The 22,517-nt window shown below is 43.5% G+C and overlaps 3 protein-coding genes and 3 non-coding genes across 6 annotated transcripts; all 6 read left to right on the top strand.

The window, feature by feature from the left end:
• The first annotated feature begins 875 nt into the window (after positions 1 to 875).
• Positions 876 to 6,681, top strand: rps3 (ribosomal protein S3). The gene is made up of 7 exons (XM_036536425.1): positions 876 to 920; positions 1,794 to 1,924; positions 2,201 to 2,294; positions 4,126 to 4,220; positions 4,675 to 4,862; positions 5,743 to 5,944; positions 6,605 to 6,681. The coding sequence occupies exons 1-6, from the start codon at positions 891 to 893 to the stop codon at positions 5,940 to 5,942; spliced, it is 738 nt and encodes a 245-aa protein (XP_036392318.1). The 5' UTR covers positions 876 to 890; the 3' UTR covers positions 5,943 to 5,944; positions 6,605 to 6,681.
• On the top strand, positions 4,355 to 4,502 carry LOC118783874. The gene has a single exon (XR_005005201.1). It is a non-coding gene; the product is annotated as a small nucleolar RNA SNORD15 (small nucleolar RNA).
• On the top strand, positions 5,442 to 5,589 carry LOC118783885. Its single transcript, XR_005005210.1, has one exon. It is a non-coding gene; the product is annotated as a small nucleolar RNA SNORD15 (small nucleolar RNA).
• On the top strand, positions 6,043 to 6,191 carry LOC118783875. Its single transcript, XR_005005202.1, has one exon. It is a non-coding gene; the product is annotated as a small nucleolar RNA SNORD15 (small nucleolar RNA).
• Positions 6,682 to 7,859: 1,178 nt separating the features above from the next.
• On the top strand, positions 7,860 to 9,330 carry kctd14 (potassium channel tetramerization domain containing 14). Its single transcript, XM_036535961.1, has 2 exons — positions 7,860 to 7,943; positions 8,659 to 9,330. The coding sequence occupies exons 1-2, from the start codon at positions 7,887 to 7,889 to the stop codon at positions 9,328 to 9,330; spliced, it is 729 nt and encodes a 242-aa protein (XP_036391854.1). The 5' UTR covers positions 7,860 to 7,886.
• A 1,152-nt stretch (positions 9,331 to 10,482) lies between these two features.
• On the top strand, positions 10,483 to 22,515 carry ints4 (integrator complex subunit 4). The gene is made up of 23 exons (XM_036536418.1): positions 10,483 to 10,601; positions 11,501 to 11,698; positions 12,076 to 12,193; positions 12,456 to 12,562; positions 12,861 to 13,058; positions 13,152 to 13,202; positions 13,417 to 13,505; positions 13,629 to 13,749; positions 13,836 to 13,907; positions 14,107 to 14,281; positions 14,413 to 14,618; positions 15,049 to 15,191; positions 15,645 to 15,760; positions 16,307 to 16,440; positions 17,138 to 17,295; positions 17,635 to 17,728; positions 18,490 to 18,570; positions 18,860 to 18,990; positions 19,116 to 19,175; positions 19,289 to 19,448; positions 19,790 to 19,933; positions 20,147 to 20,267; positions 22,140 to 22,515. Exons 1-23 carry the CDS (start codon positions 10,548 to 10,550, stop codon positions 22,328 to 22,330), a joined length of 2,922 nt encoding a protein of 973 aa, XP_036392311.1. The 5' UTR covers positions 10,483 to 10,547; the 3' UTR covers positions 22,331 to 22,515.
• Positions 22,516 to 22,517: the final 2 nt, after the last annotated feature.

Genomic DNA, 22,517 nt, shown 5'->3' with positions numbered 1-22,517 from the left:
TTCCTATAGAGTCAATAAGAAAGGGGAAACCTAAAAGTATAAATCAACTTACATTAGCGTTATAATGTAAGCAGTAGCTAATGTGTTTATTTTATCATTTTCATTATTGTTTTATAATTGAGTAATTAATATTCAAATCAAGGACTTTCACACTTCTTGTTCACTCCAAGGCAGTGACAGAGGGGACCCTTTCCAGAGCATATCTAAATGACAAATGCAATCTTTTTCTCCCAGATGATTCTGTGGTCACTCCTTCATGTCATTCACAGCCTATTTCTTGTCCATTCATTGGAATGTTAGTTGCTAATGGTCACGTGAAATGGTCACGACAGTGATATGCTCCTGCTTATGCGTTTTATGATATGAATCATGTTTTTTTATTAAATGGTTTACTGAATAAACAATGTTGAATAAACTATGTGTTTTCTTTTTCGGTGTCTTCCAAGATCGTATCAGTCTGACAGATTGTAGTGAATGGTGATATAATTTGTGTATGTTAATAAATAAACATTGCAAATACAACCACAGATTAATACCTCCATACTGTGCAGTTTATATTTGTGCTTTGTAAAGCTTTGAATTTACATTACACCACTGGTAGAATACATCAACATACCTAGCACAACATGATAAAAAGTTGGCATTGGAAATTATATTTAATATTATGAAATTACTTTTAATAATTACCTCTCACTAAAGCATAAGTCCGATTACCTTCAAATTGTTCATATTGGCACGCAGTGAAAATTGTCGGAAAAACAAAACTAGTAGCGTAAAAAACTACACACACCAGGATGCTTTTAGTACACAGGGTTTACGGAAGTCACGCTTTGTATAAATATACTTCCGCCCAACCAGCCATCCCTTTCCTGTCCACGGCGCGAAGCAAGATGGCGGCGCAAATCTCCAAGAAGAGGAAGGTTCGCACATATTTTTTAATAAAGCAAATGAAAGAAATGTGATTTAGTTGAAATGAACACCAGTTACTGTGTGAAAGAGTCTTTTGAGCATATTGGAGTATTTTATTTTCTTTTCACACACAGATGGAAAGCGGATTACTATAGATTGGACCGGCATTGTAATACTGTCTCAACATGGCAGCGGCTGTCCCGTTTCCTTAGGACATGCGCCTATATTTCCGCGACTTAGCATTGTAAAGTACTGTCTTAATTTTCGCCAAGTTACACAAGTCAGTAGCAGCAAGCCAAAGCATTTAACTTGGGGTTGCATTGCAAGTTGGTTAGCTAGTCAGTTAAAGGGAATGATGTAGATCTAGTTAACTTGCTAGCTTCGTAGCTAAATGAGCAACGTTAGCGACATAGCTATCAAGTCAGTGTAATTGACTGTACAAGAGTTGAAACACGAAACAGTTCCTAATCAGAAGTTTCACGGGTGAAAGAAACCAAGATGAAGATGCAATTAATCTAGCCAGTCATGTAGCTACCAAGCCGGTTAAGTCTACCAGAGTTTGTCCTCCATCTATAACTAGCTATAAGTTAGCGTGTACTGATGTTACTCTGGCACCGCTGCTACCTCGGCCAGGTAACTGTATGGTTTATATTTATTCGCCTAAAAGTCCAGGGCAGATGAACAACATACTCCACTTATTAGACTTAAAACTTTTTTAAGCGTGTGACTCAAGGGTACAATGACAGTGCCCCACCAGGGGTTTGAACCTACAATCTTCTGGTTGCACGTCTTGAGACGCCAGGCTGATTCCTTTTGAGGGAGAGTCCAAAGCAGTAAGTACTTTGTAAAACAGGAGGTTTGAACAGCCGGTTGTTTCATTGCAGTTTGTGTCAGATGGCATCTTTAAAGCCGAGCTGAACGAATTTCTGACTCGTGAGCTTGCCGAGGATGGCTACTCTGGAGTGGAGGTGCGAGTTACCCCAACCAGGACAGAGATCATCATTCTTGCCACAAGGTAAGACTGACAGATGTCACTCTTACTGTTAGAGAATTGGTATCCTGACTGTTGTCTATATATCAAAGTGTTTTCATGAATGCTCCTCCATGTCCTTTACAGCTCGGTTTGATATCCTTGAGTTTTGTTTTTTTTTTTTAACACAATGCCTTGAAAGCAGGTGAATTGTTAGTTAATGGTGAGGTGATGTCAGGTATTTTGGAAATAGTTTTTGTTGTGTGTTAGGTTGCACTGCCTTTTGACCTGTCCGCAGTAGCTGATCAAGTGTTGTTCCAGAACCCAGAACGTTCTTGGTGAGAAGGGACGTCGCATTCGTGAACTGACTGCTGTTGTCCAGAAGAGGTTTGGCTTCCCTGAGGGCAGTGTTGAGGTGAGCAATGGAGACCTGGAGACACGTTAAATGTATCATCACTTCGGCCTTTACTCAGGCTTGCTTTCATTGTTAACAGTTTTGTCTTCTGTGTTATGTACCAACATAAACTTTAAACCTTGCTTTCCACTGTTTCACTCTATCTGGTTGTGTTCGAACATTATTATAATTTTGCAGCATTGGCAAATGTTGTATAGAATACAATGGACAACCAGTACCATCTCACGCCAACAGGGAGAAAGAGAGCAGTGTATGAACACTTCATTTATAAGGTTACATGGTTAAACACAAACTATCAAATTTATGAAATCCAGTGTTTATGTTAGTTGCTGTTGGTGTCAGCTGAATGGTATATCAGAACAGTTAGTGTGCAGTCTCACTCCAGTCAGCAGTTTAAGGCAGATGTAGGCTGTCTGAACGCAGGTATGTTGTGAGGAGGCGAGTCTTCAGACTGGTGACTGCAGTTGTGATTGAGGTTGGTGGTTCATTCCATCACTGGGACTCAAGGCTGAGAATGAGCAGGGCCTTGCTGCAGAGTAGAGCTTGAGAGGGGAGAGGCGGAAAACCTGCGGTGTCTGGTCGCACAGGGTGTGAGCCTGTGTGTCAGCAACAGGGTATGGTGGGTAATCAGCTTCAGGAGCCAGTGGAAGGAGCTGAAGACAGGGGAAATCTTAGAGATGAAGATGGTGACGGAAGTTTGCCGTTCAGAGTGTTTTGGATGTCGGGTGACGTCTGAGAAGCCAGTTAGAGGAATTTGCATTAGTCCAGGCACAGCATCAGAACCTGGATCATTAGATGTGCTGGGTCATGGGAAACAGATTGATATTTAGCGTTTATCCAGATGTAGGTTGGAGGCACAAAGCTCTGAGGGATTGTGTGGTCATATGGAAGTACATGACAAAGTTCTGTGCTTTCCAAGGTGGGGAAAAGGCATTGTTTTCAAGGGAGATTGATACAGCCTAGCAGGGACATGACAAGATATAGCCAGTTAAACAGAAAGGTTCAGCTTAGATGTTTATAAGAGATGTTGCATTTCTCAGAGACCTTTATATCAGCATGCAAACGCGATTTTAGCAATACCTACTCAATAGTGCATGGTCTGATACATAGGAGAGCAGCTCAAAGCAGTTTGAGACTTTCATTTTGACTGGAGGATGCGAGTACATCAGATCAAAGGTTGCAGACAGAGGAGCAGGACAGTCACAGAAGGCATTGCAAGGGAACCACGATGATATATTTTCACACATTATACGGCTATGTTGTGAATCTTGAATGTTGGAGGGCTTAGCGTACAGTACCTTGCTCAAGGGAATCACAGCAGTTCACTGATTTAGGTAGCGGCTCACAAGCCTCCCGTATTGTATTCTTTGAAATCATGCTATAAATCATTCTACTGTGTGAACAGATGGACTTGCATCATACAGCACTCCACACCCAAATATCCTAGTTTTGTTCTGTGATTAGGTGGGGAAGGATTTTGATCTTAATGCCTGATATATTAGAGCCAGTTCTCTTTTCACCTAAATAATGGCTGGTGTTAGGTTTTAGGCAGGATGAGATTATCCTGGATTGGCTGTTTGGGCAGAAATAACTGCGACCATATTGGAATCAGATTAAACCATATCCCCTTCTGTGAAACTTGATTGAGGTCAGAGGTGTACTGTGTGTGGATAGAGGTGTTCGCTTTGTTAACCTAGACTGCTTGTATGTCTTGATCCACTCTGCTTTTTAACCACTAAACTGCTGATATGATGAAATGAGGTGGGTTTTGATGTGTGATTGGGGTGAAATTTCCTGTGCACTGTTTTATATGCTTCCCCTGTCCCTCCAGCTGTATGCTGAGAAGGTTGCTACCAGAGGACTCTGTGCCATCGCCCAGGCTGAGTCTCTGCGCTACAAGCTGCTGGGGGGCCTGGCAGTGCGCAGGTAAACCTCAGCTGCAGGTTGATTTACTGGTTGGTTCTCGTTATAACCCAGGTCTCATCTGCTTGTCGCCTAATTCACTTTCATAGTAATTTCCCATCATGCTCTCCATTCAGTTGTGCATGAGGGATTTCCCCCTTCTGTGATGATACGATGACGAGTCGGAACAGGGCACAGCCTGTGTCTGGGGTCCTGGCTCAGGGCCACGTTCTGTGTCTCTGCGATCAGGCCCCAGTGCAGCTTGTCCTCATCGCTTGATGACATTGAGGCATTTGTCTGAGGAGGGCTGTGAATGAAGTTTCATATAGAATTGCAGTGAAGGAAGAGTTTATCGTGGTGTTACACAGGCTGTGAAAAACATCCAGTCACATTTACTTTGAGGGTTGAAGATGGATACTTAAAACTTATGCTTGCGCACAAAAGCTAATTTTCTTTTCTTTTTTCCTTTTTTGTAAAGAGCATGTTACGGTGTTCTCCGCTTCATCATGGAGAGCGGGGCGAAGGGATGTGAGGTGGTGGTTTCTGGGAAGCTCAGGGGCCAGAGGGCAAAGTCAATGAAGTTTGTGGACGGCCTGATGATCCACAGCGGTGACCCCGTCAACTACTACGTGGACACCGCTGTCCGCCATGTCCTGCTCAGGCAGGGTAAGCTGGCCCAATGCCATTCAGTTTTCCCTCTGCAAGATCCATGATGACCATGTCAATATGTTTAAAAAATGTTGGGTATTGTATGGTCAGTAAGTTGAACAGACAGCCTTATTCAGAGTCACTCGCATTTATGCTTATATATTAACACACTTATGGTTTACATATCCATTCAATACACCCTGACATTTTAGTGATAATTACCTCGTAGAAGGGTACAAGATCGGTGATCCAGTCCTGTTAATGGCTGTACCACAGTACAGCTCTTATCTTGGTACTGAAAATCAAGTTTGGATATATCCAAAAATGCCACACATGATAACGGTTCCAGGAATTGCAGCATGCCAGTTAGTTGTAAGAAATGACCTGTTTTTTTTTTTTTTGGTACATGATTGCAAAATACTTCTTTGGGATCTTTTTTCCTATTCAAAAAATGTAAATGACTATTTTGCTTCATTTAAAAGTGGTCACAACATTAACCTGTACTGTGGATAATTTAAATGTAGCATATTCTGAAATGGTTCAGTTAAGGCGTAAACATCTTGCATTAAACACAGCTGTGTTCTGGTGACGCTCGCCCTTCAGTGATGATACGATGACGAGTCGGAATAGGACACAGGCTGTCTCTGGGGCCCTGGCTCAGGGTCACGTTCTGTGTCTCTGGGTTCGGTCTCCAGAGTCGCGGGTCCTCATCGATTGATGACATTGAGGCATTTGTCTGAGAAGGGTTTAGTTACACCTCAGGGGGCATGTAGAATGTTTTAACACAGTCTAAAAGTGAAGCGTTTTTTGTTGGCCGGGTCGGGTAGTTTCTCTCTTCCACTCTTAAGTAATGAGCAGATGACAAGACCCTAACTGTGATTGTGTTCTCTGTCGACAGGGGTGCTTGGAATCAAGGTCAAGATCATGCTGCCCTGGGACCCCAGCGGTAAGATCGGCCCCAAGAAGCCCCTCCCTGATCACGTCAGCATCGTGGAGCCTAAAGATGAAGTCCTCCCTACCACCCCGGTGTCTGAGCAGAAGGGAGCCAAGCCAGAGGTTCCTGTCATGCCACAAGGAGGCCCTGTCGCCACTGCGTAAAGGTGAGGATGACTGAGACCAGTGCCTTGGTGTTTTCCCGTCTAGCACTGTAGCCAACATCATGACCACCACCTCTGCTCCAATAATGAGGGATTTCCCCCTTCTGTGATGATACGATGACGAGTCGGAACAGGGCACAGCCTGTGTCTGGGGGTCCTGGCTCAGGGCCACGTTCTGTGTCTCTGCGATCAGGCCCCAGTGCAGCTTGTCCTCATCGCTTGATGACATTGAGGCATTTGTCTGAGGAGGGCTGTGAATGAAGTTTCATATAGAATTGCAGTGAAGGAAGTTTATTGTGGTGTTACACAGGCTGTGAAAAACATCCAGTCAGTTTTGCTTTGAGGGTTGAACATTGATCCTTAAGAATCTGAGGCATTTGTCCTTTAAGTGAATGCTTTTTAACCAAATGCTTGTATTATGGGCACTCACCAAAAATGTCAGGTGCAGACTTAAAGCGATTAAGTGAATCCCTTTGTAATGATTAAGTGGTGGCTTAGACGATGAGCTGATTCATATTGAATGTCATTTAAGACTTGCGGATTCCTCTGTATGTCATTTTGGAATGCGAGATGCTTGGTTATTTAAATTGATTAATTTTAGGGTGGTAGCCCTGTTTGACATGTTGTGATGGACCTTTCCTCATGAAAGCTTATGTTTTGCAGGTATCCACCATTTCCTGGAACCAGAAACCCTTGGAAATTTTCTGTACAAAACCAATAAAACCTGTGAAAGACAAAAATTTTGTACTGTTTAAAATCCTGTGAACCAACATATACTTTGCTTGTTTATGCATGCCTGTGTAATGCTGGCTTGTTTAGCAGATTGTCTGAGATGTGATGAACCTACATTTCTTCTAAGAAAAAAGGCATTTCACATTTACATTATATTTACACTTAGTCATTTGGCAGACACTTTTATCCACAGTGACACCCAAGTGAAGTACAATACAACACAAGTGAAAAACCATACAGAGTCAACAATATTAGAAGCACTGCATGACCAGGTTTCAACGGTTGGCCAAGAAAGGTATAAAGTTGCAGGTAAAGCTAGTTTAGTAGGAGACAGTTTGAGACATGAGATGTTCCTTTTAGGGGGTAGAGTTTCAGGTGCTGAGGTGAGAGTGGGAGAGCTGTGTTTTCAGATGTTTCTTGAAGACAGGGACTTGGCAGAATGGATGAAGTTTTTCAAACTTTGTTAAAGTTGAACTTAGACTTTGTCAAACCTGTAAGCCTGCCAAGTAACACTGTCTTAATTGCCTGGGCCACAGCTGATGACATAGTCATAGTTGGATCATAATTGTGCATTGCTACATCATCCTCCATAATTTTAACAAATTATGATGATATATGCTTATGCAAGCATACTTGATACCAAGTGTGATCCAAACAATTCATGTCATTTTGGGTTTCAAGAGTTTATTGGAATTATTGTGTGGGGTTAATGTAAGTTATTCAGTTAAAAATAAGTCCTGGGTTTTAAATCTGACAAAGTCTTCATGCGTTTACTATGCTGAAATGGTGTTCCTTAGATTTTAAGTCAGAAATGACTTGATTAAGCATGTGAGAAGCCCGTTTAACAACGTAACAGCAGGTGTGGTGCATCTTTAAAATTTGTTTACAGTGGATTGATGGAATGTTAAATGTTTCGCCAGCACACGTTAGGGGGAAAACAGTTTACGTGGGTAACGGATCATGTTTGTTAATATTTCACTTACGGCGCCAATGATACTAAGTGGTGAGTTAAAAATACCTTAACAGGACCAGAAGGTAAGAGATGTCAATACGCATGCGTGTCCAAACCTCGGCTCTGATAATTTCTAGCATCAACAGGGCTTATGTAAATACGGTTTAACCACACCCGGCTAAGTGCTGTAACTGTGTATCCCTTTAAGCAAACAAAACTTCTTAAAAACGTTTCTTTGGCATAGAAAGCGGAAACATAAAAATGAGTCTTCCCGACTACAAATCGCCTGGGAAGCAGTCCACCTCTCCCTTTCAACTGGTAAGGTCGAGCAGATTCCAGGATGTGGTTTTTAACTGTGCAGCCACTTGTATTAATAAAGCGATTGTTTTTTGGGATAATGTGCGATTGAGAATATGAACCTGAAAGCCATGATGTGAACCAGTGGCCTCTATTATTATACAACGGGACAGCAATTGATTGAGGTAGTTTTTGAGGAAATGCTTGCATCGTCTTCCTCGCCGGCCAGGCGTTGTTAGTCGTCAATAGACAGGATTGTTTTGTGACGCTTTATTATTATAGTAGTTCCTGCGATATCAACCCCTTCCGGCTCCTTTAAGTGATCAGTTTAGAGCATCGCTACGTAGGATTGGTATATGACGACTAGGCAAAATGCTGTGTATTCACGGTTTGCCAATTCTGCGCTGTAATTTTGAAATGTTCAAAGTTGCTGATACGCGATTAAACTAGCTTTAAATAGAACAAAAGATGTGAAAATCTCTGAACTTAAGGTTTGGTTAAGTTGTTTTTCTACAAAAGGTAGTATTAAGAAGAAAAATGCCAATCATCATTCGCAACCAGATGAGATGAGTTTATTTCCAAAGCACTTGCTCTTTTAGAGGGTGGGGTGCCCTTTTATTACTATGGGTATAAAATGCTCCATCTGACCAAGTTTGTGTCCTCAAAGTGGTGTCATAGGCCTGGCCTAGTCCAAGGTTTACTGTTTCATGAATCCTTTACTTTTCTGAATCCTCAGCATTCTCCTATCGTGCAGCTGAACATCGGTGGTCTGGTGTACAGCACCACACTGACCACTCTCAGGAAGTGCCCCAACTCCAAGCTGGCGGACATGTTCAATGGGCCACCGAAGCTGCGGACGGATGCTGAGGGGCGGTTCTTCATTGACAGAGATGGGACACATTTCAAAGACATCCTTGAGTACCTGCGCAGCCAGCGGCTGCCTACTGAGCATGTGCAGGAGGTGTATCAGGAAGCCGTGTTCTACGACATTAAGCCATTGATGAAGCAACTGGAGGACATGCCTCAGCTCTTTGGAGAGATGGTGGCCAGGCAGCAGTTCTTGGCAAGGGTGCCCAATTACCGTGAGAATCTGGAGGTGATCATCAGGATAGCCCGTGCGGAGGCTATCGCCACTCGCCACTCCAGCATCATTGTTTGCATTCTGAAGACGGAGGAGGATGTCGGCCGTTACAATGATGCAGTCAATAGCCTGGACACCGACAAAGAGTCAGTGGTGAGTTTTGGTCCTTGGAAAGCCCCGCCTAGTGTTGGAGACCTGCTTGACTGTATCAAAATGGACATCGAAGCTAAAGGATACAAGATTGCTCTACAGCCACACAGTGTAGAGAAGGGGTTCCGTTTCAAGAGCTATGACTTCTTTTACAGGTTGACTTTCACTTGGTGGTAACTGTGAAACCCATCAGATAAATATGAGATATGTGGGTGCAGACAGGTCAGCCAAGGATAAAAACAAACGGTTATGTAATGTTCAATGGCTAAAATTGGATTTTTTGTGTCTAAATCTCAGCATGTCAAGGGCACCCAAATTCTAAATCAGGGACCATGAACATGGAATAACTTTTGAAACAAACCCATATTGTGACTGTGGAACAAAAAATGTTCTTGTGACTCTGTCAGGTACTCACAAATTGTAATGGCCTCCCTGCCCATTTTGGCACTTAGCAATTTACACATATTAAGCAAAAGCATTACAAAAACTCAGCCCTCTCAGTAATAAGACAAAATTTCATCTAGAAACTTCTAACAGTCTATAGTTATTTTCACAGCCACTTTAAACAGGTAGGTGTGTTTGTAATTGAAAACAAATGCTGAATGTAGCTATTGGATATGGTGTGCCTAATTTGTATTCAAAACTTATGTTGTGGTCAATTCATACTTTGTTCAAGAGGTCCACATGTACAGCAAAGCACTACAATGAATGAGTCCAGCATTGACTGTTTACTGAGGTCTTCCATTCATCGCTCCCTTGACCCTTTAATCACAGGAGTGCCCTTGACAAAAATAACACGTGCTGCTTTACCTGAAGGTCATGTCTGAGAATAAACTGTTTTCTTAGTGGTTTAAAAAAACTCAATGTAAGGAATGTAATATTGATTGCGTCTAATATGTTTGTTCTGAAAGACTAAAAAAATAAAGCTTTGAGTCGTTTTTAACCGTTAATGTCAATCATGTTGGATGCACGTGATTATTTCTACCTCTGTCTTTCCAAGTGAGATGTTTTAATAATTTCGAGTTAAGTTCAGCAGGAAGACAAAATAAAGCGGTAGCATGTCAAGTCAATAAGTAAGGAGAATACATTTTCAAAACGCGAAAATGTGAGGTAAGTACGGTACATACTAAATACTTCACCTTGACACTGTCCTACTGTAATCGTCGACCTCATAGACACACCACATGCGCAAATTAATCTCTTTTGAACATTAACTATCAAGGTGTGGACTAAGTCAATACGATGTGTCACATTGTAACTGCTACGTCAGGCATAAACACAAAACTACGGCAAGACGAAAGCGGACATACAGTACGTTGGATGGCTTAACGCACAGCCGTTAGCTAGCTAGGTTGCTAATCGTCATTAGCTATTGCATACTCTTGGTTTTAACAATGGCAGCGCACTTAAAAAAACGAGTGTACGAGGAGTTTTCAAAAGTTGTTCAGGTAAGCTGATTACAACCACGTGGAATTATGCTTTCTGTCAGGAGTAGCTTGTTAATGTCAGTTCTTGAAATCTGAAATCCCATCTTTTTTGAATGAAGCTGTTGCACTGTTAGTGACAATGCCGTAACTAAGAATCGGACCCCGGCATACATGGCTAGGAAAACTCCCTCTAAGCCCGGGGCCTACATTTTTAGCTTCACGCTAGATGTGTTGCCCAAACATTGAAGTACCTCTTATTGCTGATCCAATGCGTTTAACGTCAGCAAAAGTGTTTAACGGGCTGAAATGTAGGTCCGGTATACTGGCAGTTTGGATTTATATGCAAATTATTCAATATTTGCAGTTGCCAGTTAGCTACCAGTCAGTTTTTGCTAAACAAAAAGGGAACGAAAAGAAGGTGTGTGACGTTACAGTAATTTTATAATATTGGATGTAGACTTTGTAATTTACTTCTAATCATATAGATCGCGAACTTCGCTGGGGTTTTTTTTGTTAACGCAACACAAAAGGTGGTGTTCTAACTAGCTAACGTTAGCAAGCTCATTCTGCAAATTTTCTAACTGTAAGTAAGCGTGATGTTAATATCAGTGCTTTGGATTGCGCAGATAGGTCTGCTTTTGCAAAAGTGTATGAACTAATGTATGGAAAATATATGATTTGTACCCATGAGTTACTTTGCATGTTGCATTTTAAATGGGTAAATGGGTGTTCGTCATTTGTAACATTAGACACCACAGCTAAAGGTTGGGACATTCTGTTTCTGTTCTTCGAAGGTCTCGAACTATTTTTAATGCAGCTTCTCCTGCCTGTTCTGTTTTGATTTTAGATAAGCTGCTACTTTGAAAATGTGTGGTTGTGACTTAACTAGCGGCACAATTTATTATCTATCCTGTCCTCAGCAACATCCACATGAAGAGGTTCCGGCGAAGAAGCTGCGTTTGACCAAACCCAGCAAGTCTGCAGCGCTGCACATCGACTTGTGCAAAGCGAGTACCCCCACAGATGCACTCCAGTATCTCCTGCAGTTTGCCCGAAAGCCTGTGGAGGCCGAGAGTGTGGAAGGGGTAGTGCGCATCCTCCTCGAGCATTACTACAAGGTAATTGGGCAAGGGATGAACTAGTGGATAGCATCACCTAGACCTTTGGGTACCTGTGCTGTGGCCACAGCTGGATGGAAATCCCATTTTGCATTGTTTCAGCACTTAACCAAATGTGCAACAGTACGTAGCTGTGATGGAGTGTTTTATACATAAACCCATCCTGTTTTTCATCTTGTTGAGAGAATAGTAGACTCCTTATCACAGTTCTTGACCATAAGCCAAAGATAACTACTAAATGTTTTTTTCAACCTCATTTTACATGGTTGTGCTTTTTTTTAGTCATCTAGTCTTTTGCTGTTCCATTTTTGCTTCATTCACACACGGACATATGAGTTAGTGTCTTTTCACCTGAAAATGTTATTTCCGTCCTGCAGGAAACAGACAGTTCTGTTAGATTGAAGATTGCATCTCTCCTTGGTCTGCTATCTAAAACTCAGGGCTTCTCTCCTGACTGCATAGTGGACGATGCCATTAACACGCTCAACAATGAAAGTAAGCCATTTCATTTGCTTGTTTCCCTCAGTTAGACTGGTCATTCATTAGATACTTCACCTGAGGGGACATTGTACATTTAGTGAAGGAGATATTAACAATGTTTGGCCATGTTGAATCATTTTTGATGTTTATGCTTATTCAGAAAATGTTCCAAAATCGTCCTAGTTGGGGTGTGCAGACATACACTCAAACTTATTTTTTCTGAAATGTCTTAATTCTGTTTATTTCTTAATGACTCGGTTTTTTTTATTTCTCCCAGAATCCCACCAGGTTCTGGCCCAGCTCCTGGACACATTGCTGGTCATTGGCACCCAGCTCCCAGAGAACCTGAGTCTCAGGAACAGGCTGATAGAGGTGGCGTGTAAGGTGAGGTTGCATGCCCATATTTCACGAAGGCCCAATAGAAATGTGTCCAGTAAGGACATAGAGGCCCACAAACGTCAGGCCTTGATCACAGTTACAACAACAGTGTTCCACCAGAGACTCAATACTGCAAAAGCCTGTAAGTCCAGTATTGTAACTACTGTGCCTCATGCTATATGGATGAGAACCATATGCTGACTTTGTGTCTGACAGTGGGTTTGCACCAAGTATCTATTTTGTAATTGAATGGGTTCTGAGAATTCTTGCACATGCCTTTACACTGTGCCCCTCTTTTCTGCAGCACCTGACAGACACATATTTCGGAGTGAGAAACAAGTGCCTCCAACTTTTGGGGTGTTTGGGCTCTGTGGACAAGCCTCTGTCCAAGGAGAATGAGGGTGTGGTGGCAGGTGTGGCTCCGAGGGACACACAGAGCATCATCAGTGATTACTTTGGGGACCAGGACCCAAGAGTCCGCACAGCAGCCATCAAAGCCATGGTATGACATCACTAGGCACTTGGCCTCATGGTCCAGGCTGGGAAAAGCCAAGGATTTCTGCATTTTCTGACTACCCTTTGTCTTTCTCTTCAGCTGCAGCTACATGAAAGAGGGATTAAACTACAGCAAACAATTTACAACCAGGTAAGCGAAGACACAGCAAGTATGGCCTGGAATTCAGACAGGACTTTTGCACACACTGTTAGTTAAAAGTTAAGAATTTGGTATCGAGCGTTGGTCAATTTTCCTCGTTTTTTCCTGCCATTTGGACCTGGTTTCAGCTAAGAGGTCAAACTTTGCAATGGTACAGAGTTATCTGGCTTTACCCACTGTGTGCTGCTTGGTTCCTCTCTCTCAGGCTTGTAAGCTTCTGTGTGATGACTATGAGCAGGTCCGCTCAGTGGCTGTGCAGATGGTGTGGGTCCTGAGCCAGCTCTATCCCGAGAGGTACCTGACTTATCACCCACATATCCTACATATTAATACCTTCATGTGTATTGTATTTTGGCCCAAGGATCACCAACAGCAGTTCAGACAGTTGACCTCTCTGTCTTGAAATTCCGCATCCAGCATTGTCCCCATTCCGTCATCCAGTGAAGAAATCAGGCTGGTTGATGACTCCTTTGGGAAGATCAGCCACATGGTCAGCGATGGGTCATGGGTTGTGAGGGTCCAAGCTGCTAAATTATTGGTGCGTTTTGTACATTCAAAGAGTAAATTCATGATCACATCTAATCTGAGGTGGTGGAGAGACCCTTAACCTTCTCTTTTCCACAGGGATCCATGCAGCAGGTCAGCCCACACTTCCTAGAGCAGACACTGGACAAGAAGCTGATGTCTGACCTAAGGGTATGTTTATCTTTGTGTGTGGTGAGAAGTGTAAGCAATAATAATAGAAAATGGATGTGACTAACTGGCCTCAGTTGCCTGCAAAACAAGTTCAAAACAGCTATTGTGGGGAGAGTGTGTTTTTATCATCCTCCTCATAGTGTGGATATATTTGAATATATACAAATGAAGTGAAAGTGACACCCCATAACCTCCGCAGAGGAAGCGCACGGCTCACGAGAGGGCCAAAGAGCTGTACAGCTCCGGCGAGTTCTCCTCGGGCAGGAAGTGGGCGGATGACGCCCCCAAGGAAAAGGTGGACACCATGGCGGTGAACCTGATAGACTCTGGGGCCTGCGGTGCGTTTGTCCATGGCCTTGAGGACGAGATGTACGGTGAGCGTTTCTGCTTTGCCCTTTTATTATGGTTGATGTAACACTGCTGAAATCGAGAGCATTGTGGGAGGATCTGAACTATTGAAATCTGTGTGTCTGATTGGCTGTGTCGTGTCTGCTGTTCTGCGCAGAGGTGCGAATTGCAGCAGTGGAGGCCCTGTGCGCGCTTGCTCAGTCCTCGCCCAGCTTCGCTGAGAAGTGCCTGGACTTCCTGGTGGACATGTTTAACGATGAGATCGAGGAAGTGCGGCTGCAGTCCATCCACGTCCTGCGGCAGATCTCAACCCACATCACACTCAGAGAAGACCAGCTGGACACTGTGCTGGCTGTACTGGAGGTATGCCACCAGGGGGCACTAAAACACTGAGAGCTCAAATCGCTTGACAGAAGTACACATCACCAGCTCTGGAATATGGGAAGCAGCTCTGCTTGAAAAATCATTGCATGTATTTGTGAGGTCTTTGAGGATTTTCTTCAGTTGTGTACTGAAGCCAGCAGTTGGCAGCATATTTATAGAGCCATGGATAGAGAGAATCTGGTGAAGCTGATTGCATTTGGTAACATTGCATACAGTACAGTGCTGATCACTAGTAATTCAATAACACTGAACAAATTATCATGTAGTTACCCAACTGAAATCAAGCTTGCCAAACTGACATTCTATGGCATTCATTGTGTAGTTGATCTAAAGGGTTTTCAGGGTGGTCTAATAGGGGCGCTGTACTTGTCTCTACTGTACACTGTAAAACCATTATCTCACCTACCAGGATTCCTCACGAGACATCCGGGAGGCGCTTCATGAGTTGCTGTGCTATACCAACGTCTCCACCAAGGAGTGCATCCAGCTAGCCCTGCTGGAGCTCCTGAAGAACCTGACAAAGTACCCCACTGACCGCAACTCCGTCTGGAAGTGAGTTTTGGTCCAGAATAACTTGCAGCCATGATGCTCAGGTCTCCCATGAAGCACTGTAGCATGACGTGCAGTGAAATGCAGTAGACATGGAATAACATGAATGTATGTCACAAGGGCAGTGTGATGTAACAGGTTTTTAGGAGTAGCTTTTAACTGCCCTCCTCATTTTTGATTTATGTTCATTAAAATGGAGATGACAGATTTCATGTACTTTCTGAAAGACTTCTGTCACCTTTGCATTGTCAGATGGATCTGGGAGGAGATTTGTTTTGAAAAAACCTACATATTCTACATGAAATATCTTCGGATATTGGTTGCATGCCAGATCTCCCTCTCTCAGTCTGGTTCCCTTGATCCCTGGTCACTTTGCTGATCCCTGATTGGAGATCAGAGCTGGAGTAGCATGGGACTAAATGCAGCTCTTGTCTTGCTGTTCCTTTTTCTCTCCAGGTGTTTGAAGTTTCTCGGGGCGCGGCACCCAACCCTGGTACTGCCAATTGTGCCGGAGCTCCTGAGCACACATCCGTACTTCGACACGCCCGAGCCTGACATGGATGACCCAGCATGTATCCTTCTCACATGGATCTTGGGTATAGGGGAAAATACAGTGTACTCATTACATTACATTATTTTTGTGTTGGTTGTTTTTCAGTAGATGGTCGTACCCACGGTGATTGACTTACATTAGCTGCACTTCATCATCTGTCCATCTGGAAATAGTAAATGAGCAGCTCAGGGGAACAGCCATGCTCTGGTGAGGAGGTATTCCAAGGCCAGTGACACCCAGGGGTCAAACTTGCAGCCTGATGGTAACAAGTCTGGCTTCCTAACTACTCTGCCAGTATATGAGTGGTAATATCAATATATCAGTATATTGAGATGACAAATTATGGTAAAAGTGAAGCAAAAAATATGGATTCATATATTTTGAATCACTCCTTCAGGCAGAAATGCTTTATGCAAGTCATAACAATCATCTGAAACTGTACGGTTTCATTTATGTCACACCCCACTGCATGTCATAGAATTGTGAAATGGGTGTATATTGGCAGAGCTGCTGTGTCTCTCACACACTCGCTCCTCTGTTTTCTCTCCTTGACTTGACTTATCAGATATTGCTGTATTGGTGCTGGTTTTTAATGCCGCCAAGTCTTGTCCCACCATGCCAGCACTGTTCTCAGACCACACATTCAGACACTACGCCTACCTGCGTGACAGTCTCTCTCACCTGGTGCCACAACTCAGGGTAAAAATTCACACAAAATTTCTGTTGAAAATACTTGGCTGTTGTGGTTAGCTTGTATTTTGTATTTGGTTGAATGTGTACCCTACATGTAAAATTTATTAGCATTTCAGATGCAGGCAAAAATTACAAGCTAAAATGTGGTGAATGTTCTGGTTATGTCATTGTAGTGTTTTCAGATATTACAGTAGCATTTAGCTACAGACAGTTTACTACATAATTCCTATTCATATCTACTATATATGTGAGTGGAGAGTCATCAGCTCAGGCCAGTTTTTACTTTTTTATTGTATGTTTCAGTGAGCAACATTACAGCTAATGAAGTATGTAATGTGCCATTAAGTCAGGTGGTCTTGTTGCTGTTCTTTTGGAATCTGAATATAGGATGTGCGGCTAATTACACCTCATGGCTTAAAACAAGGGTACATTGGGTAGAATGACCAGCATGCCCTGTATGCCATTGTATGATTTATTTGTTTAGCAAATACCCTTATCCTGGGCAGCTTCCAGGATACGGCTGTTTGCTTCCTTTGAATTGTCTATTTACGTCTTAGGTTATTTACTGAAGCAGTTCAGGTGTATAGCAGCATTGTCTGAGCCAATATTCAAACCTGAAGCCCAGCAAGTACAGTTCCAGCCTTATTCACTGTAGCACCCTTGTGCTTCTCACTGTGCTTTCTGGTTTGTGGCCATGGTTCAGTTGCCGGGTGGGAAGCTGACCAGTGTGTCGGAGTCCTCTGGCCCAGCGTCAAGCCTGGAGTCGGCACAGCAGTTTCTGCAGGACAGCCTGAATCGGGTCTGTAACGTCCAGCACCTGGAGGCCCCAGGGGCCCAAGACCTGCTGGAGTTCACCATCAGGTCAGCGGGCAGTCCGGCCACCGAGGACAGTGGGGGATAAGGTTCAAGCTGTCTGTCATCTAGCTGGTAGCCTATTGCAGACTGCTAACTCAGTGTAGAAGAATGTTAGACTACCTTGGTAGCACCCTACTGCTGTGGTATACCATTGAAAAATAGGTGAAACAGTCTTGAAAATAGTGTAGTGTTCTGCACATCCTGTTCCTTTATTGCAGCAAGGGATACAGATGTTGATAATATACCTGGAAGTTCAACTTGCTATCCTGCATAGAAACACTAAACTAGTCTATTATCATATCTAAATGTTTCTTTGATTGTTGCGTCTGTGGTGATTGCACACAGAGATCTGCAGAGGCTGGGGGAGCTGCAGACAGAGCTGGCCGGCGCTGCCGACTTCTGCGCCACTTACCTGCGCTGCCAGCTGCTGCTCATGAAGGTGAGTGCCCATATTTCTATTATCTGTTTGGTGAACGCCTTCATCCAGAGAGACTTACAAGGCTAATGTGGCATTATACATTAAATAAATACCAACAAAAACAACAAGAGTGAAGGCATAACAGCCAGACTTGCAGTAAATGTACATCAAGCTGAATAAGGCTGGAAAACAGTGCCAAAAGACATTCAGGTAAGAGTGAAAACTAAGAGTGCCTAACTATTATGCTTAAATTGAATGTAGTACCCAGGATCTCTTAAGTAGCTAACAGTGATCTACAAAATTACCTTAAATAATTGCTTTTATATGGTGCAAGACCGTTACCTGTCAGTTACCTGACATGTGACCTCTGTCAGAAGTGACAGAACACTTGGATGGGAAGTGGCTTGGCCAGTTAATGTACTTGTTCCTGGAAGGCTTATAGCTCTGACTCAAATTGGAGTCTGAGCTGTGTCATTCGCTGACAATGACCAAGAATCTACTGGCAGAATACAACTGGCTTTGCTCAGCTGGGAAAGGACTGATTTTGTCAGCCAAGGCCCACTTACTGTGCAACTGTGGCACCCTCTAGTCACTTGCCTGCCACCTTGCTTGTGTGACATCATTCAAAGTGCACTAAAAGGGGGGGAAATAGAAGAAGAAGAGGAAATGGAAGAGTTTGACATCCACCCAGAATGGCCAGTTAATTGTTTTTATAACAAGAGGGTAAAGAAAGATGTAATGCTCGTGTGGTATATATGACCGCTGCTCTTTTTTTATCCTAGGCTTTACAGGAGAAACTGTGGAATGTGGCTGTCCCACTTTACCTAAAACAGAATGCCATGGTGTCTGCTGCAGTGAAACAGGTACGGGGGTTGGGGAGAGATGGGAGAGATGTAATGATGGGATGTGTTTTCTGCAGGCCTTGATTATCCTCAGAAACACAGAAAACCATTCAATCCACCCTCACCTCACACTACCATGAAGCTCAGCTTCCAGGACAGTATAGCTTTTAAAATCCTTGCAGTAAACACCTTTATTATTACATACAACTTGTGATGAGCTGCCAGGGCCAAAAGCCTGGCTCCATGTTAATAGTCTGGTGTACACAAGCGCTGTTCTATAAAGAGGGTCTTAATGGTCTCTGTATTCCAGATCCTGGAGGAGACGTACAAGCTGGAGTTTTTGTACAGTGGGCTGGAGACCCGGCAGGTGGCCACCATCCACCACGTGCGGCTACAGGCCAAAGCACTCCAGCTGGTGCTGACCGCACGCACAAGACGAGGGTTTGTCCCAATCGCATGCGTACACACGCGTATACACACATGCGCGTGCACGCTCACACACACGGTTTGTCTACATGAACTGTTATCTCCAGTTGCTTGAAAATTAATCCTGCTGGTCTTTACAGGGTTGAACCTCTCTTGAGTGTCTGTGAAAAGTTCCTTCAAGAAGTGGATGCATTTCAGAGGTATTCTTGTTACACTGTTGACATGATACATTGTCTTAAACAATTTGCATATGTCCAATAAGGCTGTAATATTAAGATTGATATTGAATCTCTTGTATTTTTTCCCCCACAAGACTTTTCATCACAGAGCTGCCCCATTTCCAGGACAGTTTTGTGGAGAAACTGCTGGATCTGATGCCCAGACTTGCAGCCTGCAAGCCCCTGGACCTGGTGAAGATTCTGCAGACCACACTGCGGCAAAGTGGCTTCCTGCAACTCAAACTGCCTGAACAGGTCTGTACGGAACCAGGATGGCCATTTGATGATCCTTCCGTTACCATAGAGATGAGAGAGTGCAGCTTCATGAACCCTAAAATGGAAGAAGCCGTTATGTGCTGTCAGTGACTCACAGATCCCAAACGATCTGTGTTGCTCTGAAGAGCTGAATGTTTCGGCTGGAAGCACATGGTAGTCCTTTCCATCGAGGGGCTTATGAAGCCTCACTTTGCCGTCATGAGAATTAGCTGCAAAAGCTGCTTTGGCATTTTAAAAAGGTTAAATAGGCTTGACCACACATAAAGACAGTTAGACAGTGGAAGTGTTCCTTGTATGATGGGAAGTATGTTGTGTCTCAGATCCACAGAGCCACTGCGACCATCATCGAGCCTACTGGAGAGTCCGACAACCCACTGAGGTTCACGTCTGGTTTGGTGGTGGCACTGGATATTGACGCCACATTGGAGCACGTGCAAGACCCACAAACTTGGGTCAAAGTTCAGGTGAGAGCCTCGTTGCCAATTTTGTGTCTGCTGCGTAGTGATTCATTTACAAGCAGTTACACGTTTCTTGGACTTTCTAATCACTGTACTGTACACTGCGGCTCTTCTCTCACTGTGAGTTCAACAAAACCAGTAGATAAACGGTGTCAGTGTTGGTGTCTCTCAGACCTGATTGTGTCAATACATTGATATATTCCTGTTTTTTGTCTTCAGGTGCTGTATCCTGATGGGCAGTCGCATGTCATTCACCCCAAACCTGGGGATTTCAGGAAGCCAGGACCAGGGAGACATAGACTGATTACACAGGTGTACCTCTCCCATTCTGCATGGACAGGTAAGTCCTCTGTCATCTTTAGCCAGGCATGCATGAACAAATATGTGCTCTGTCATTACCATGGCCATATTACCAAGACACATATGGTTTTGCATACAATCAGGAGTCCCAGCTGTACTTGTGCTTCAGACAACCTGAAAGTCTCATCATTTTCATTCTAATCTACCTTCCATTTCCGCTAGACAGGTGTAAGAAGTTTCAGCTCACAGCAGTGGAAATATGTGTAAATATGGTTTTCCGTACTGTACAACTATTAAACTGAGCCTACTACATTTTTAGTGCATTTCATCCTGTTGGACCCCGATTTGGAAACGCCCGTTGTATTACACTAAGGTCATCCCTCTGCAACACCCTATACACTCTCATAGGAACACTGAAACTGTCTGCGATACATGTGATTTGCAAGCAGCCAGTGGCTATTTGTCACACTTCATGTCCCACTGTGCACCACAGCAGAGTGAATGGTGATAGATGGACGTAATTCAAGCAACTAGCAGGCACCCCACAAGCCGCTAGAGTGTACCATAGTGGTGATACAAGTGGACACTGCTGACGAAATCCACCCCACCCTGGTGGAGTGAAGCCAGTTGCGTTCCCTCCCTACATACGGTCGTTGTCAACAAATGACACAGCTGAGACTCAACCCTGAGTCTGAGCTGTAGGACTCAGCCTACGCAGAGTAATGTTCTTGCATGGATGAACCAGTCGGGAGCATTTTGATGAAAAATTAGCAATACTTCTGGCACTCATGCTTTTTTGCACATATAGAGGTTAATCTTACTACCTTCTTTTTGTTGATGATAAATTTAACTTAATTTGAGAGTGAAACCATTGCACACTCTAAACACCGGTGTCAGTAGCAAATTAAGTCATAATAGGCTTTTGTTTTATTAGTCATCATTGAAATGCATTTGCATTCACTGAGTGGCCCCACATCTGCCCACATTCAGTTGTTCTCCTGTGTGTAATTAGCAGTTGTTTAACTTTGTTACATACGCATGTTAAATGACAATTAGAAGGCAATCAGTCTCCTTAAAACCTCACAAAGTATTTGAAAATGGACTCCAAGGAAAGTAATTGCATGGATATACTAACCACACACCAGGAAAAAAAGGCCCATTTATAAATGATTGGCATGTCCACCCACACATTTTTCCTCAGTGGGTGAGGTTCCTCATAGAAACACCATAGGTGCCCTATAATTAATGACCATCCAAGGTATAATGAAAGCCAGAACTATTCTGTTCCATGTTATACTAGTGTGGCCTCTTTCTGTCACAGATTCAGTGTGTATTTACCCCTTAGGTGTGCAGTCTGGGCAGGTATGACCTCATAGGCAGGGCAGATTTAGAGAACCTGTGGCCTCTTCTGGGGACCTCATTAAACACAGGAAGCAGTAGCAGGCAATCAATATGAACTCTGCAGTAGTGCAGCCTTAATGGATCCAGTTTGAACAGCAGAACATCTGTGTTATAAACCAAGGAATTATAACAAGCTCCATGGAGACAGAGCAAGGCGTGTAAAGAAGGGACTGAGAGCCTCGTTATTTGAGCTGCTTTTGCTGTACAGTCCATCTTTGGGTTACCTGGTAGTACTGGGGGTAAGAAAAAAAAGACAGTACAGCAGATAGGGTTTTTTTTATGGCTTTGCAAGATTTGTGTTCTATCCAAGTAAGATGGGTAACTTTCACTTCTCTTGGTGTAAGTGTTGTTTCACATTGTCATGTCATAAAGTGTAAAGGCATAAAGTGTTACTCGCTGTCTGCCTGTACGTGGTATGTGTGTTTATGTCGTATGTTTTCATGCACAGTAGTGCCCACCATTCCTAAATGTAAGCCTTGTATATAAACGCTGTCCTTGCTCTTTGTCTCAGAACCATGTCAGATCGAAGTGAGGCTGCTCCTGGCCTACAGCTCCAGTGCCAGCAGGGTCCCTGTCTCAAAACTTCCAGCTTGGAATGAGAGCACCGATGGGCTCCCCTTTTCTGAGAGCTCAATTGAGGGCACCATCCCCTTCAGCAAGCCTGTCAAGGTCTTCATCATGCCCAAACCGGCCCGCCGCTAACCTGGGAAAAACCCTCACTTGTGGAACCAGCACACCACGCCCACTGGCCCCATGTTGGGGCACAATAAGACTTTACCTTAAGAAATCCACATAGGGCCAATTGCAGGGCTCATCACAAAGATAATGGGAAGCGGAGGATAAGCCAGTAAATAGTCTTTTGTGAAAAGTCTGTTACTGAATACTGATA

The sequence above is a fragment of the Megalops cyprinoides genome, chromosome 9 (assembly GCF_013368585.1).
Source record: "Megalops cyprinoides isolate fMegCyp1 chromosome 9, fMegCyp1.pri, whole genome shotgun sequence".
Lineage (NCBI taxonomy): Eukaryota > Metazoa > Chordata > Actinopteri > Elopiformes > Megalopidae > Megalops > Megalops cyprinoides.
Note: the sequence above shows the minus strand (reverse complement) of the source record. Positions and strands in the feature narration are given on the sequence as shown.